Source organism: Phasianus colchicus, chromosome 21 (assembly GCF_987193195.1).
Source record: "Phasianus colchicus chromosome 21, bPhaCol1.hap1.1, whole genome shotgun sequence".
NCBI lineage: Eukaryota > Metazoa > Chordata > Aves > Galliformes > Phasianidae > Phasianus > Phasianus colchicus.
This window is the reverse complement of record NC_143456.1, coordinates 6,531,101-6,544,499: the sequence shown is the minus strand read 5'-3', so window position 1 is coordinate 6,544,499 and position 13,399 is coordinate 6,531,101. Positions and strand designations below refer to the sequence as shown.

The following is a 13,399-nucleotide window of genomic DNA, read 5'->3' as shown; positions in this document are numbered from 1 at the left end:
GACTGGACTCACAGCAGCTCCTTGCTCCCCAGAGCAGCACCCACACTCGCCAGCTGTAACCTTTGTTTATCTCCATCTCCCCTGAAGCAGTGTTGGGGGGTCCTTCTTCGGAGATCTGAGCCCCCTCCCCTCCACCCGGCCTCACTGGGTGGGGATGCGCGTTCGCACGGCGGCGCAGAGAGATGTTACGCCACTCCGAACCGCTGGGGGGCGCTACCGCCAAAACTCCGTGCCGGCTCCGCCCCTCCGCTTCCAACCGTCACTCCGGGCCCGGCAGGCGGCTCTGCCCCCGCTGAGCGGACGGCGGCGGCCGGGCCCTGGGGGCCGCCATGCTGCTGCCGCCGGGCCTGCCGCTGCCGCTGCCAGCCGCTCTGCTCGGCCTCGGGCTCGTCCTGCTGCTAGCCGGGCTGCTGGCGCGGTCAGGGCCTGGGGGCGGGTCGCTGGGGCCGGGGGAGGGGCGAGGGAAGGGGTGGTGGGGTGCCGTAGGGAGGGCTGTGGGTCTGGGTGTGGGGTTTAGAGGGGGTGTAAGTGGGAGTGTGGGGTGTAGAGGGGGCTGTGGTTGGGGATGTGGGGCGTGGAGGGGATTTAGGTGTGGGTGTGTTGCATAGAGGGGTCTGTAGGTGCGGGTGTTGGGTGTAGAGGTGTGGATGTGGGGTGGTAGAGGTGTAGGGGGGCCCGCAGGGGTCTCTGAAGGCCCGCAGGGCTGGCTGGGGTAACGTCAGGGTGCTGGGGGAGAGGTGTCAGGCTGAAGGAGGTTGGGGTGGGAGCTGTCAGGGCATTGGGAGCTTATAGGAGTGAAGGGATCTCGCAGGGATGGGCATAGGGTGATGGGGAAGTCAAAATGGATCTCCAAGGTTATGGGGGGTTTTAGGGCTTTAGGGAGCCCCCGTAGTTCAGGGATGCTGTAGAGCTTGGAAGGGAATGTCAAAGGTGGAGAGTGTTGTGTGAGCGGGATACAGCCAGGTCTGGGGGGGTTTGTGGTGCTTCTGTACAGGTCTGGGGGATCTTGTGGGGCTGGATGTAGGGAGAAAGGGGGAGTTGGAGCACAGGGCTTGGTGTGGAGGCTGAAGGACCCACAGGTATGAGGGTCTCTGGGACAGTGCAGGTGGTAGGAAGGGAGAAGATGTGTGGATCAGGACAGCAGAGGTTGATCCTGTCCCTTTGCATGTACCCACAGGTGGCTGGCATGTCGCCTGGCCATCACCTGGTGCCGGCAGAAGCTGCAGGCAGAGCTGAAGATTGGCTCCTTCGGCTTCTTCTGGGCACAGAACATCAGCCTCAAGTTCCAGCAGGAGCAGCAGACAGTGGTGGGTACCTGTGGAGGAGTCACAACTGGGTGAGGGTGGGATGGATACAGTCCTTTTCAGGCTGACAGCGAGTCTCTGCAACCAAGCTGCTGTCACACAGCTCCAGGGCTGCAGCCCTTTCTCCCTTGGCCAAATGCAGGGGGTTTTGAGTGCTCCCCACATAATGTTGGGCAACTGGAATGGAATAAAAGCATCGGGGTGAGCTATTTTTTCACTCACCTGCTTTTATGTTCTTGTAGGAAATTGACAACATCTGGATCTCCAGTAAACTGAGCCGGGAGCTCCCGTATGTACCCATGCCCCAGCTCCTTCTCTGCTCTCCTTGGGGGGTCTGTCTCACCTCTGGTCCTGCTGACTGCCTCTGCACCTTTCTGTGGTGCCCATTTCCCATGGCCTACTCTGCAGGAGTGAATCATTCCCCTTTGGGTGTCTCATGGAGGCACCCCTGGGGCTGGATGTGTGGGCCCATGTAAAGGTTGCTTGTGCTGGTTCTCCTGCAGACGCTACTTTGAGCTGTGTTTCGGTGAAGTGCGAATCCGCACAGATCTGCAGAAGAGCCATGGGCTCCAGCCATCCTTCCCTGAGGCTCCCAAAGAAGCTGATGATGGCAAGAACAAAGTAGACCTGGCCCTTAAACCATCCCTGCTGCGGCTCCTTAGCCAGGTGAGCTCTGGCTCCATGAGAGGGTGTTGCAGGCTGTGCTGCTGTTGCATAGCCCTCACCATACTGCCTTCCATCAGCTCTTTTCCATCCACATGGACTCCATCAACATCATGGTTCTACATGCAGCCACCTCAGAGTCTCTCTGGCACATCCAGGCCAGCAAGACACGTCTTCTCCTCAATGGTGATGGGAAGAGGTAATGCTGTGTTCATGCCCTTTATCCCACCAAAAAAGGGAGGGAAGGGGCTTGGTTTTGCAGGGCCTTCAGCCTCAGTCTGCTCTCTGCTCTCCCCAGCCTGAAGTGTGAGGTGAACCTGACAAAGGTCAACAGCAAAGTGCTTCGGAGCAGCCAGCTGGTGAGTAATGGGGAAGGGAGAAATTCAGTGGGCCTGGGCAGCAGCTCTCTGGGACATTCCAGGAACTGTTGCAGTGTGTCGTTGAGGTTGGGTGATGCTGAATGTCCTGCAAGGCTCTCAGCTCCATGCTGTGCTCAGTGCATTACCTGCAGCCTCCATCAGCAGGGAGCTGGGTGACTCCTGGTGTTCTCCTTGCCCATGTCCCTACACAGGATGACACATGCCTGGCAGAGCTGGCCCTGGCACTCTCCATCTCACTGGAGATCAGCAGCAAGCAGCGACTGGTGGGCGTCAGGCTGAGTGTCCGGACTCTGCAGGCAGAGCTGCATGAGAGGCTTTTCTGCAGCCCTCTGTTGCACCGTGTGACAGCCAGAGCCCCTCAGCCTAGCCCAGGTCAGGGACAGGAGCAGGTCTGGCAGTCCCATCACTTCCACTGCAGCCAGAGGAATTTGGCTGTGCTATCACTGCTTCCCAGCACAGGGAGTGGGAGTCTGGGCAAGAGCCTTTCTGTGACTCTGTGTTTCCTGCTCCAGACTCAGCAGAGTCCCTGAAATCCCCATCCCTGCTGAGCAGGGACACACTGCAGCTCATCCCCAGGAGGGTGGAGGTGAAGCTGGAGAGCACCAGCGTGGTGCTGTCTATGAACAGCCAGAAGAGGTAAGGAGGTGGTTGTACTAACCATGATCAGTGCAGGGGATGTGGTCCTGGGAATAGCTTCCTGCTTGTCCTTTGCTCTGCCTGACTGCAGAGAGAAAATCCCGGGGGGAAGGACAGAGAGCAGCCTGGGGCTGTGGGCTCTTGGAGAAGAAAGTAGGCAGGGAATCTGGTTCTCCAGCACGATAGCGTGCCTGTGTAATGAGAGTGTTGGGCTGGGCTGCAGCTGCATTCTGGGCTGTACTTTCTCCATGACAGCGTGCTAGTCAGCTGGGATGGGAAATATAGGAGATTGAGGTCGTGACGGTGCAGATCTCTCCTGGCAGTGACCCTCTGCTTCTCCTAGGCACCTCACCTGGAGCCTGAAGCTGCTGCAGTTTCTATATCAGCGTGAAGAGGAGCAGATCCCACTGCGCAACTTCACGCCCACCTCAGATCTGGACCAAATGAGTGTAGACCTCCATCTGGAGGGCAAGTAGCCGAGAGAGAACCCATGATGCAGGACTGCTGCCACTTCCATCCAGCACCCCTCACTCTTGCTCCTCTCCCTCCCCAGATGGCCTTCTCCTGTCCCAGAGCCGCCAGCGCATTGTGTGCCTCAACTCCTTGAAGACCAGCGTGCAGGTGAGCAGATGCTAGACATGCTCCTGTCCCCTGGAGGGGCTGATTTGACTCCAGGCATGAGCTTGCTGCCACCCTGTGCTCTCCCTGCCCTAGGTCACAGCCATTGACCTCTCAGCTGCTGTGCTGCTCAACACCTGCATCATCCACTACCGCCACCAAGAGTTTTCGCACTGGCTGGGCCTGTTGGCACAGGAACACAGGCACCATTCGGCACCTGTCCCCAGCCAAGGGCAGAAGGGAAGGTAAACAGCCTCAACTGCTGTTTTTGCAGCTTGTTCCCTCTTACCTGCTGCTTTCTGGCAGGGTGCCTGGGCATACAGCTCCTTCTCTGCCCTGCACACAGCCTATGGGTCAGGGAGACTGATGTGGAGGGTGGACCCTATAAGGAGAGTGTCCTTTGGAGCCTGTTCCTTGGCGCACAGGACCCCTGTAATGCCCCATCACTTTTTGTCCTCCATAGGAGCTATCCCCAAATCATAGCACCCATCATACTGAGTGCCTCGCTGTCCAACGTCAATGTGTCGGTGCAACTGGGGGATACTCCACCCTTTGCCTTGGGCTTCAACTCCATCTCTGCAGGTAAGGGTTGGCTTCAGTGTGCTTGCTCAGCTCTTCTTGTGGGGTTGGTGGCTCTGCTGGAGAAGTACTGGGGATGATCATCATCCTGAGCCTATGGCATGGGAATGGGGAAAGCTTTACTCTGTCTGAGTTGTCTCAGTTGTCTCTGTTTGGGGGCCTGGTTGTGTCTGAGTTGTCTTTGTTTGGGAGCTGCCAAGCAGGCAGCAGCAAGCCCTGCCTGTACTCACGTTCTGTGCCTGCAGACTACCAGCACCTGCGTCCCCAGAGTGTGCACCAGCGAGCCGTGCTGGTTGTGGACCACCTTTGCTGGCGTGTGGGCAATGACTCACACATCCAGCGTGCCCCCCACCCCCCCAACATGCACGTGTGGGGAGAAGCCCTCATCCTTGACTCCTTCAACCTGCAGGTGAGTGGCTGAGGGGTGGCTTTGGGGGTGGGGGGGATGCTGCCTATCCACAGCTCCAGACAAGACACATAGTGGCGTGGGGGCATCCTGCATCTTGAGAGTGATCATCTTGTTTGTCCTGCAGGGCAGCTACAACCAGCCCTTGGGCATGTCCAGTGCCCAGTCAGACACACTCTTCTTGGACTGCACCATCCGGGGGCTACAAGTGGAGTCATCAGACACCTGCACCGAGTGCCTGGCCAGGGTCCTGTCCCTGTTCTGCCCGCAGCCCAGTGGAGCTGAGCTTGCCGAGCAACCATCTTCTGCCCAGAGTGATCCCTGGATATTGCTCTGGAAGGTAGATCTGAAAGTGGAGGATGTAAATCTTTTCACGCTCTCAGCGGTAGTGGGTAAGTGTAGTTGTAGCATCCAGAGCAATTCCAGGTTACTGTCCTGGATCAGCCTCACTGTTACAGCCTGGCATACTGTTCCTCTAGGTGCTCTGGAGCTGCGGCTGGACACGTTGACTGTCCTGGGGAGCGCTGAGAGCTGCACAGTCAGTGCCCAGGGCATGGTGCTGGCCTTGGTGAAGAGCATTACGGAGAAGATGCAGCCTTGCTGCAAAGCTCCCGCCATCCCCAACCCGGTAGCCAACCTCTCCACGCTCTCCGTTACCTACCACAGCAGCATCCGCTCCCTGGAGGTAGATGTGGGCCTTGAGCCTCTGTTTTATCCTATACTGGGATGTATGGGGCAGCGAGAGGGCTGGCTGGCCCTGAAAGATGGTGGAGAGGAGGACATGGCATTGATTTGTTGCTTGCTCTCTCCCTGCTGTAGGTGCAGTGCGGTGAGGGGCTGGTGGTGCTGTGGAGCCCACCTGACCACATGCACCTGTACCATCACACCCTGGCCACCCTGCAGTGCCTCGAAGCCTTGCAGAGTGCCCTTGGCCATGGGACACCTCCCTTCCTATCCCCAGAGAGCCCAGCATCCCCCATGGTCACCCCTCCTGAGACATTAGAACTCCTCCAGGCAGATGGGGCTCCTCCCAAAAGACTCCTGTCTCTGTCGCTGGAGCTGAGCTCTGCCAAGGTCACCGCCTTTGTTTCTGAGGCCAACTACATCAGCCTGGCTGCCGAACGGACCTCTGTGAGCTGGCACAGCGGTGCCCTGCATGGCTACTGCCCTGAGCTGGCAGCCGGCTTTGATGGACACAGCATCTTCAGCTTCAAGGAGGTGGAGGTGAAGCTGCTGCCAGAGCTGGAGGAGGTCATCTTGCACCGTTGCGCCTTCCCCACCCTGCACACACTCCGCAACCGCGGCTGGGCCTTCTCCTTTGCCAGTGTGACCATTGAGTTCCCCTACCAGTACGACTTCTCCCACACGCTGGACGCAGCTGTGGGTGTGCAGAAGTGGTTGAAAGGTCTGCACCGGCGTGGGCGCCCTGTCAGCACAGCTCTGCCTCCCGACCTCCTGCTCAAAGTGACACACTTCTCCTGGGTCTTCCTGGACGATGTCTTTGAGGTCAAGTTGCGGGACAATTACGAGCTGATGAAGGATGAGAGCAAAGAGAGTGCCAAGCGTTTGCAGCTGCTGGATGCCAAAGTGGCTGCTCTGCGCAAACAGCACGGTGAGCTGCTGCCCGCCCGCAAGATCGAGGAGCTCTATGCCTCGCTGGAGAAGAAGAACATTGAGATCTACATCCAGCGTTCGCGGCGTCTCTATGCCAACACACCCATGCGGAGGGCTCTCCTCACCTGGACCTTGGCCCACCTGGAGCTGGTGGCCATGGCTGATGAGTCCTTCCACGGCACGGAGCGCGTGGTGGAGCAGATGAGGGACATTGACAGCGTCAGCCCGTTTCCTGCTGAGGGGCTGGAGATGGTCACCCAGTGGTGCCGCATGATGAAAGGCAGCGTCAGCAGCTTCTTTGGTGAGTGATGTTGTGTGTCCTTAGAGGACAGCACAGTGTCTGCATGGTCCTGGGCTTTTAGGGTGGACCTACTGGCTCTGCGTGTGCAGCCAAAGAATAGAAAATGATTTTTGAAGATGCAAGGGAGTGGAAATGCAGAAAAGGCACAGCTGATGCTGTGGCCTAGAGTGAGGGGATCAGAACAGTGTCCTTTGCTGCCTCATCCACCAGCCCTTGCTCTGCCCTGCAGTGCGGATCCGTGACTACCCACGCTACCTCTTTGAGATCCGGAACTGGCAGCTCTCAGGCCGGCTGATCGGAGCTGAGCAGTGTGGCCAGGCCTGCTCCCGGCGCCGCCAGGTCCTGAAGCTGGGGCTGCCCTGGGGGGATGCAGTGGTGGAGAGGAACATGCCTCCTCTAAAGTTCTACCACGACTTCCACTGTAAGAACCAGAGGGGCCGGGGGGCTCTGCTGGAATGGGGACAGGCAAAGGGCTGAGCCAATCCCTGTGTCCCCAGCTGAGATCTCCCAGTACACCATTGTGTGGGGGCCTTGCTGGGACCCGGCCTGGACCCTGATCGGCCAGTGTGTGGATTTGCTCACCAAGCCCTCAGAAGACCCCAGTGCCCCATTGCCTTGGTGGGACAAGAGCCGCCTTCTTTTCCACGGGGACTGGCACATGGACATCGAGCAGGCCAACCTGCACCAGCTGGCCACTGAGGTGAGTGCTGCTGGGGTCGGGAGCAGAGTGTGGCGGGGGACCATCTCACACCTTCCCCTCCCGTGCTTTGTTTGCAGGATCCCTACAACACCACAGAGAACATGCACTGGGAGTGGAGCCACCTCTCCTTCCATTGGAAGCCTGGGCAGTTCGTCTTCAAGGGCAATCTAGACATCAATGTCCGGACAGCCTCCAAGTGAGTGTGGGTCCTGTAGTGTGGGGGCTGCAAATGGTGCTGGGAGGTAACTGGGGACCTCTTTCCCCTTTCAGATATGATGACTGCTGCTTCCTGCACCTTCCTGACCTGTGCATGACGCTGGACCTGCAGTGGCTGTGCCATGGGAACCCCCACGACCACCATGGTGTGGTGCTGCGCTCCCCTGAGTTCCTGCCTGAGGTGCCAGTGGGGCAGCAGTACGACTCCTACCGTGCCTTCCGCTCTGAGAACCTCAACCTCTCCATCCGGATGGACCTGACACGGCCCAGTGAGGGTGGGTGACAGCACCCCAGGGATCCCTCCAGGGCAAGGGGGATGGTTTTACTGATCCTTATCAATCTTGCATTGGGTGCTCTTGTGTTCTTGCCTCGTGGCACTGGCTGATGGTGGGTGTATTCTCAGAGCACTCCCAGCCCCGGATCCTGCTCTACAGCAGCACGCTCCGCTGGATGCAGAACTTCTGGGCCACTTGGACCAGCGTGACGCGCCCCATCTGCCGTGGGAAGCTCTTCAACAACATGAAGCCCAGTAAGAAGAAGTTGGGGCAGCATTACAAGCAGCTGTCTTACACTGCGCTCTTCCCCCAGCTGCAGGCAAGTCTTGGGGATTGGTTGCTGGTGTTTTATCTCCCTCTCTGTCCAGCTCCTAGCACCTGCTGTCTGCTCCCTTCCAGGTACATTACTGGGCCTCCTTTGCCCAGCAGCGGGGAATCCAGGTGGAGTGTTGCCAGGGGCACATCTTCACTCGTGGCACGCAGCGGTTGATCCCACAAGGTGAGTTGGGACCCTGCTGGCAGTGCCTCTGGGCAGGGTAGGAACCTGGCTGATGCCTTTCCCTGTTCTCCAGCTGGCACGGTGATGCGACGCCTCATTTCTGAGTGGAGCATCACACAGATGGTGAGTGATCTGAGCCAGGTCACTGTGCACCTTATGGCCTCCACCTGCGACGAGAACGCTGACCACCGTCTGGATACCCTGGTGAAGAAAACTCACCTGCTGAGCCTGTCTTCCCTCACATACCAACGGCACAGCAACCGCACAGCTGAGGAGGTACTGCTGCAAAAACTGAGCTGTGCTGGCCTGGTGGCATCCCCCTGGAATAAGGGGACCTTCATCTTTGGGCACAGTGCGGGAGGGCAGAGGCTGGTTGTGGTTTTGCTGTGCTGAGGCTCTGATCCTTGTGCCCAGGAGCTGCCTCTCCGGGATGGGGATGATGGTTTCCACACACACCAGCTGCATCTGGTGGACCTGCGAGCATCCTGGACCACCACAAACCGGGACATTGCCTTTGGTCTGTATGATGGCTACAAGAAAGCAGCTGTGCTCAAACGCAATCTATCCACCGAGGCTCTGAAGGGGCTGAAGATTGACACACAGCTGCAAGCCAAGAAGCTGAAGCGAGGCCCACTCTCTGCTCATTCTGTCCCTGCCAAAGTGACTGCTCCCATCACCAGTGGCCGTCCTGAAAGAGCTTCCTCTGGAGGTGAGTGTGGCAGGGATTGAAAACCTGTACGAGCCTGGCAGCACGTGCTAGCCTAGAGCTTCTCCAACCTTCGTACCCTCAACCTTGTACTGATTTTTTTTTTTTTTTTCTCCTTCCCTAGGAGCCTACATGTTGCAGAAGCTCATTGAGGAGACAGATAAGTTTGTGGTCTTCACAGAGGAGGAATCAGGAGCTAGTGAGCAGCTGTGTGGCATTGCTGCCTGCCAGACTGATGACATCTACAACCGCAACTGCCTCATTGAGCTGGTCAACTGCCAGGTACCAACTCCTGGCCAGCCTCTGCTCCCCTGTGGCTTTGCGGTCAGAGGGGCCATGGCTGGTCTTGACCCTCTTGGGTCTCTTTTAATCCCACAGATGGTGCTGCGTGGTGCAGAGACAGAGGGCTGTGTGATTGTGTCTGCTGCAAAGGCTCAACTGCTGCAGTGCCAGCACCACCCTGCCTGGTATGGGGACACCCTGAAGCAGAAGACATCTTGGACGTGCTTGCTGGATGGCATGCAGTACTTTGCCACAACTGAAAGCAGTCCCACAGAGAGGGAGCATGGGCAGCTCTGGCTGGAGGTGAGAGGCTGGGGTTGGGCATGGCGGATGAGCTGCAAGGAGGACAGCCACCAATGCATCTTTGCCTTCCTAGGTGAAAAATATTGAGGAGCATCGGCAGCGGAGCCTGGACTCAGTACAGGAGCTGATGGAGAGTGGGCAGGCTGTGGGAGGCATGGTCAGCACCACCACAGGTACGGCTTGAGGAGCTGGGCACCACGCTACCCAACTCTGCTTGCATGTAACCCTGAGGTTGGCAAAGCTGAGATGGCTCCAAGAGCAGAGCCAGCTCCAAACCCTGTGCTTGAGAGGTCTCTGGTGTGGCCTTCTGACTTCAGTCCCCCTTCCTGTTTGTCCCCAGACTGGAACCAGCCCTCAGAAGCCCAGCAGACCCAGCAGGTGCAGAGGATCATCTCTCGCTGCAGCTGCCGGATGTACTATATCAGCTACAGCCATGACATTGACCCTGAGCTGGCCACACAGATAAAACCCCCCGAGACTCCTGCAAATCAGGAGAAGGAGGATCTGTTAAAGAAGCAGGAGGGTGGGTACATGCACGTCGTGTGTCTCAGCAGAGTTTTGGGATGACCCACAAGTGTCTACTGAGTCCAGGGGTGATCCATCTTGTACCTGCTGAAATCAGAAGGGCCCCAAGTGTCCTTCTTGTGTCCCTGTAGGAGCTGTGGACACATTCACACTCATTCACCACGACCTGGAGATCTCCACGAACCCTGCACAGTATGCAATGATCCTTGACATAGTTAACAACCTGCTGCTGCATGTGGAGCCCAAACGCAAGGTATTCACAAAGCTGCAAGTCCCCTTGTCGTGTGCCTGCATCCAGGGCACCCCTTCATTTCCCCTATCCTTGTGTATAGGAGCACAGTGAGAAGAAGCAGCGGGTGCGCTTCCAGTTGGAAATCTCCAGCAACCCTGAGGAGCAACGCAGCAGTATCCTACACCTGCAAGAAGCTGTGAGGCAGCACGTTGCACAGATTCGACAGCTGGAGAAGCAGATGTACTCCAACGTGAAGGTGAGCCCATGTTCAGGGTAGGACTTGGAATCCCTGCCTTGGGATGGAGGGTGCTGAGGGCTTTCTGTCTTCCAGTCCCTGCAGGATGACAGCAAAAATGAGAGCCTGCTTGACCTCAACCACAAGCTACAGCAGCAGCTGAGCCAGGAGAAAGCTGACCTGCAGCTGGAGAGCGAGGAGCTGAACATCCTGATTAGGTATGGGCCATCTCTGGCTTCCATAGTATTGTTCTCTCTCTAGGGCTCCCCTATCCCAGCATTTCCCTATCTGCTGCAGGTGCTTCAAGGACTTCCAGCTGCAGCGAGCCAACAAGATGGAGCTGCGAAAGCAGCCGGAGGATGTGAGCGTGGCACGGCGGACTGAGTTCTACTTTGCCCAGGCACGCTGGCGCCTGACGGAGGAGGATGGGCAGCTGGGCATAGCTGAGCTGGAGCTGCAGCGCTTCCTCTACAGCAAGGTACTGAGCTGGCTGGTGGCTCTGCAGCCCCTGTGCGAGGGCCTGGAGGTGCGGGGTTAATGATTCTGTGTGCGCAGGTCAACAAGTCTGATGACACTGCTGAGCATCTGCTGGAGCTGGGCTGGGTCACGATGAACAACCTCCTACCCAATGCTGTGTACAAGGCAAGGGGAGCAGCTCCGCACCTTGGGGACCTTTTGGTGACCTGGCCCTGTGGCTGTCCTCACTCCAGTCACCCACTTTCCTCCCTGCAGGTGGTGCTGCGTCCCCAGAGCTCCTGCCAGTCCGGCCGCCAGCTGGCACTGAGGATCTTCAGCAAAGTCCGGCCGCCTGTGGGAGGCATCTCCATCAAGGAGCACTTCGAGGTGCTGGGGCTGTGCTGGGAGGTGTCAGGGCATGGACAGAGTTCACCCAGCTCTGACACATCTCTCTCTCCCTGCAGGTGAACGTGGTCCCACTCACCATCCAGCTCACCCACCAGTTCTTCCATAGGATGATGGGTTTCTTCTTCCCCGGACGCAACGTGGAGGAGGAGGAAGTGGGGGATGAGGAAGACAAGTCCAAGCTGGTGACAACAGGTGAGTGGGGTGGGAGAGATGTGGCAGCGTTTGATCACCCTTCTGCCACCCGAGTGACTTCTCTGAGCAGCTCTGGCTGCATGTCTGGATGGTTTTGGGGAGCTGCTGATGGGATATGTTGAAGAACAGGAACCTGGGGTCTCTTGGGTGGGTAGGGGGCTACTGGGGGCAGCAACAAAGCCAGGGGGGATCTGGGTCATGGCTGATTCCCAGCTGGACTCCAACCACTGCCTCCTTCCCCCCTCCCAAGGGATACCTGTGGTGAAGCCACGGCAGCTGATTGGGGCTGACGACTCACTGGGCCCAGGGAAGGGGGTCACTCAGGGACTGAATCGCACCTCAGGGGTCAGGAGATCATTCCGAAAAGCACCCGAGGTACGTGCTGCTGCCCTATGGGGGGAGTAGGGAGAGCCCTGCTGTGGGTGCAGTGTTTTGGCTTTACTTCCTTTTTATCCCTGCTCCCTCCCACCATGTGCATGTACATCCTTCACATCCCTGCACTGCACCTTGCTATGATTCCTGCAGCATCCCCAGTGCCAGAGCAGCTCCTGCTGCTTCCCGGTGAAGCAATGCTGTGGCCCAGTGCCCGGCTGTCCCCTCCCCACTGCTTCCTGGCTCTGTCTCCTGTCTTCACCTTCTGCTCGCATCTCTGTCCCCAGCATCCCGTGGATGACATCGACAAGATGAAGGAGCGTGCGGCCATGAACAACTCCTTCATCTACATCAAGATCCCGCAGGTGCCACTGTGTGTCAGCTACAAGGTGAGTGGCCAGCGGGATGTGGGAGCATGGGGGGCAGCATGCCACTCTGCCTGACCCCCCTTTCCCCTACTCAGGGCGAGAAGAACAGCGTGGATTGGGGTGACCTGAACCTGGTGCTGCCTTGCCTGGAGTACCACAACAATACCTGGACGTGGCTGGACTTTGCCATGGCAGTGAAGAGGGACAGCCGCAAAGCCTTGGTGGCACAGGTACATGGGGACAGCGCTGTCCCCCCTCCCTTTATGGGGACAAAGTCTCTATGGGGACAGGCTTGCCCTAGTGAGAAGCCGAGGGTGCTGGGTGCAGCCCCATGGTGCTGAGCCCCCGCTCCTGGTGCAGGTGATCAAAGAGAAGCTGCGCCTGAAGCCTGCAGCGGGTGCAGAGGCACGGGGGAAGCTGGAGAACAAATCAGATGGGACCATCCAGCAGCAAGAGGAGGACGAGAAGGCACGTCTGCTCATCGGGCTGAGTGTGGGCGAGAAGAACTCCAGCAAGAAGTCCATCTTTGGCAGGCGCAAATGATGGCAGCACCCGGCAGGCCGGGAAGAGACTGGGGTCCCCTGTGCTCCTCATACCGAAGGGGCAGCCCTATAGCAGTGTGGGGACCGTGCTGCTGATGCCCGAGGTGGGGGACAACCCCATTGCTGTGGGGCCTGGAAGCAGCCGTGCTGCGGGGCCACTTTGTAGGGTGCAGCCCCTCCCCGTGCCAAAGCTCCCGCAGGTCTCTGCTGCATGGGTGCTGGCCCCAGGGCCCGGTGAAGCAGCAGGATCGCTCCAGGCTGGGAGAAAGGGGAACAGGAGAGAGTTTAAATAAGAGTTTTTAATTTGGAACAGCCTCGGTCCCAGGGGTTGTCATTCACCCTCCCGACTTGCGTCGCACTGCTCTCAGCACAGCAGCACTTCGGCAGTGTGGGTTCACCCCCTGCACATCCCATGGGGTTCTCCCGTCCCATTTAAGGGCTCCCCCCAGCCCTCATCCAGCTCCTGCATGACCCCGCTGCCTGGAGCTTTATGGGGCTGGGGGGGGGTGCACTGACCCTTTCACCCTGTTAATTTGGAAGTTGCCCCGAAGGAAGGAAGGGGGGGGAACGGATGGGAGCACCCCCAG

At 58.3% G+C, this 13,399-nt stretch overlaps 1 protein-coding gene across 1 annotated transcript; it reads left to right on the top strand.

The window, feature by feature from the left end:
* The first annotated feature begins 262 nt into the window (after positions 1 to 262).
* On the top strand, positions 263 to 13,080 carry BLTP2 (bridge-like lipid transfer protein family member 2). Its single transcript, XM_031591686.2, has 39 exons — positions 263 to 418; positions 1,178 to 1,307; positions 1,547 to 1,593; positions 1,808 to 1,970; positions 2,048 to 2,166; positions 2,266 to 2,326; positions 2,539 to 2,719; positions 2,860 to 2,983; positions 3,327 to 3,451; positions 3,537 to 3,604; positions 3,698 to 3,846; positions 4,065 to 4,183; positions 4,426 to 4,589; positions 4,714 to 4,978; positions 5,066 to 5,271; positions 5,406 to 6,501; positions 6,731 to 6,922; positions 6,999 to 7,201; positions 7,279 to 7,397; positions 7,472 to 7,692; positions 7,821 to 8,011; positions 8,092 to 8,191; positions 8,265 to 8,467; positions 8,606 to 8,900; positions 9,022 to 9,179; positions 9,276 to 9,482; positions 9,556 to 9,655; positions 9,823 to 10,005; positions 10,139 to 10,260; positions 10,340 to 10,495; positions 10,571 to 10,692; positions 10,772 to 10,952; positions 11,030 to 11,116; positions 11,207 to 11,317; positions 11,395 to 11,530; positions 11,781 to 11,905; positions 12,190 to 12,291; positions 12,366 to 12,500; positions 12,631 to 13,080. Exons 1-39 carry the CDS (start codon positions 330 to 332, stop codon positions 12,811 to 12,813), a joined length of 6,738 nt encoding a protein of 2,245 aa, XP_031447546.2. The 5' UTR covers positions 263 to 329; the 3' UTR covers positions 12,814 to 13,080.
* Positions 13,081 to 13,399: the final 319 nt, after the last annotated feature.

Coding starts and splice junctions, on each gene's coding strand:
- BLTP2 (XM_031591686.2), top strand. CDS start 330: ATGCTGCTGCCGCCGGGCCTGCCGCTGCCGCTGCCAGCCGCTCTGCTC. Junction 2,327..2,538: donor TGCTTCGGAGCAGCCAGCTG/GTGAGTAATGGG, acceptor GTCCCTACACAG/GATGACACATGCCTGGCAGA. Junction 9,483..9,555: donor ATGGGCAGCTCTGGCTGGAG/GTGAGAGGCTGG, acceptor TTGCCTTCCTAG/GTGAAAAATATTGAGGAGCA.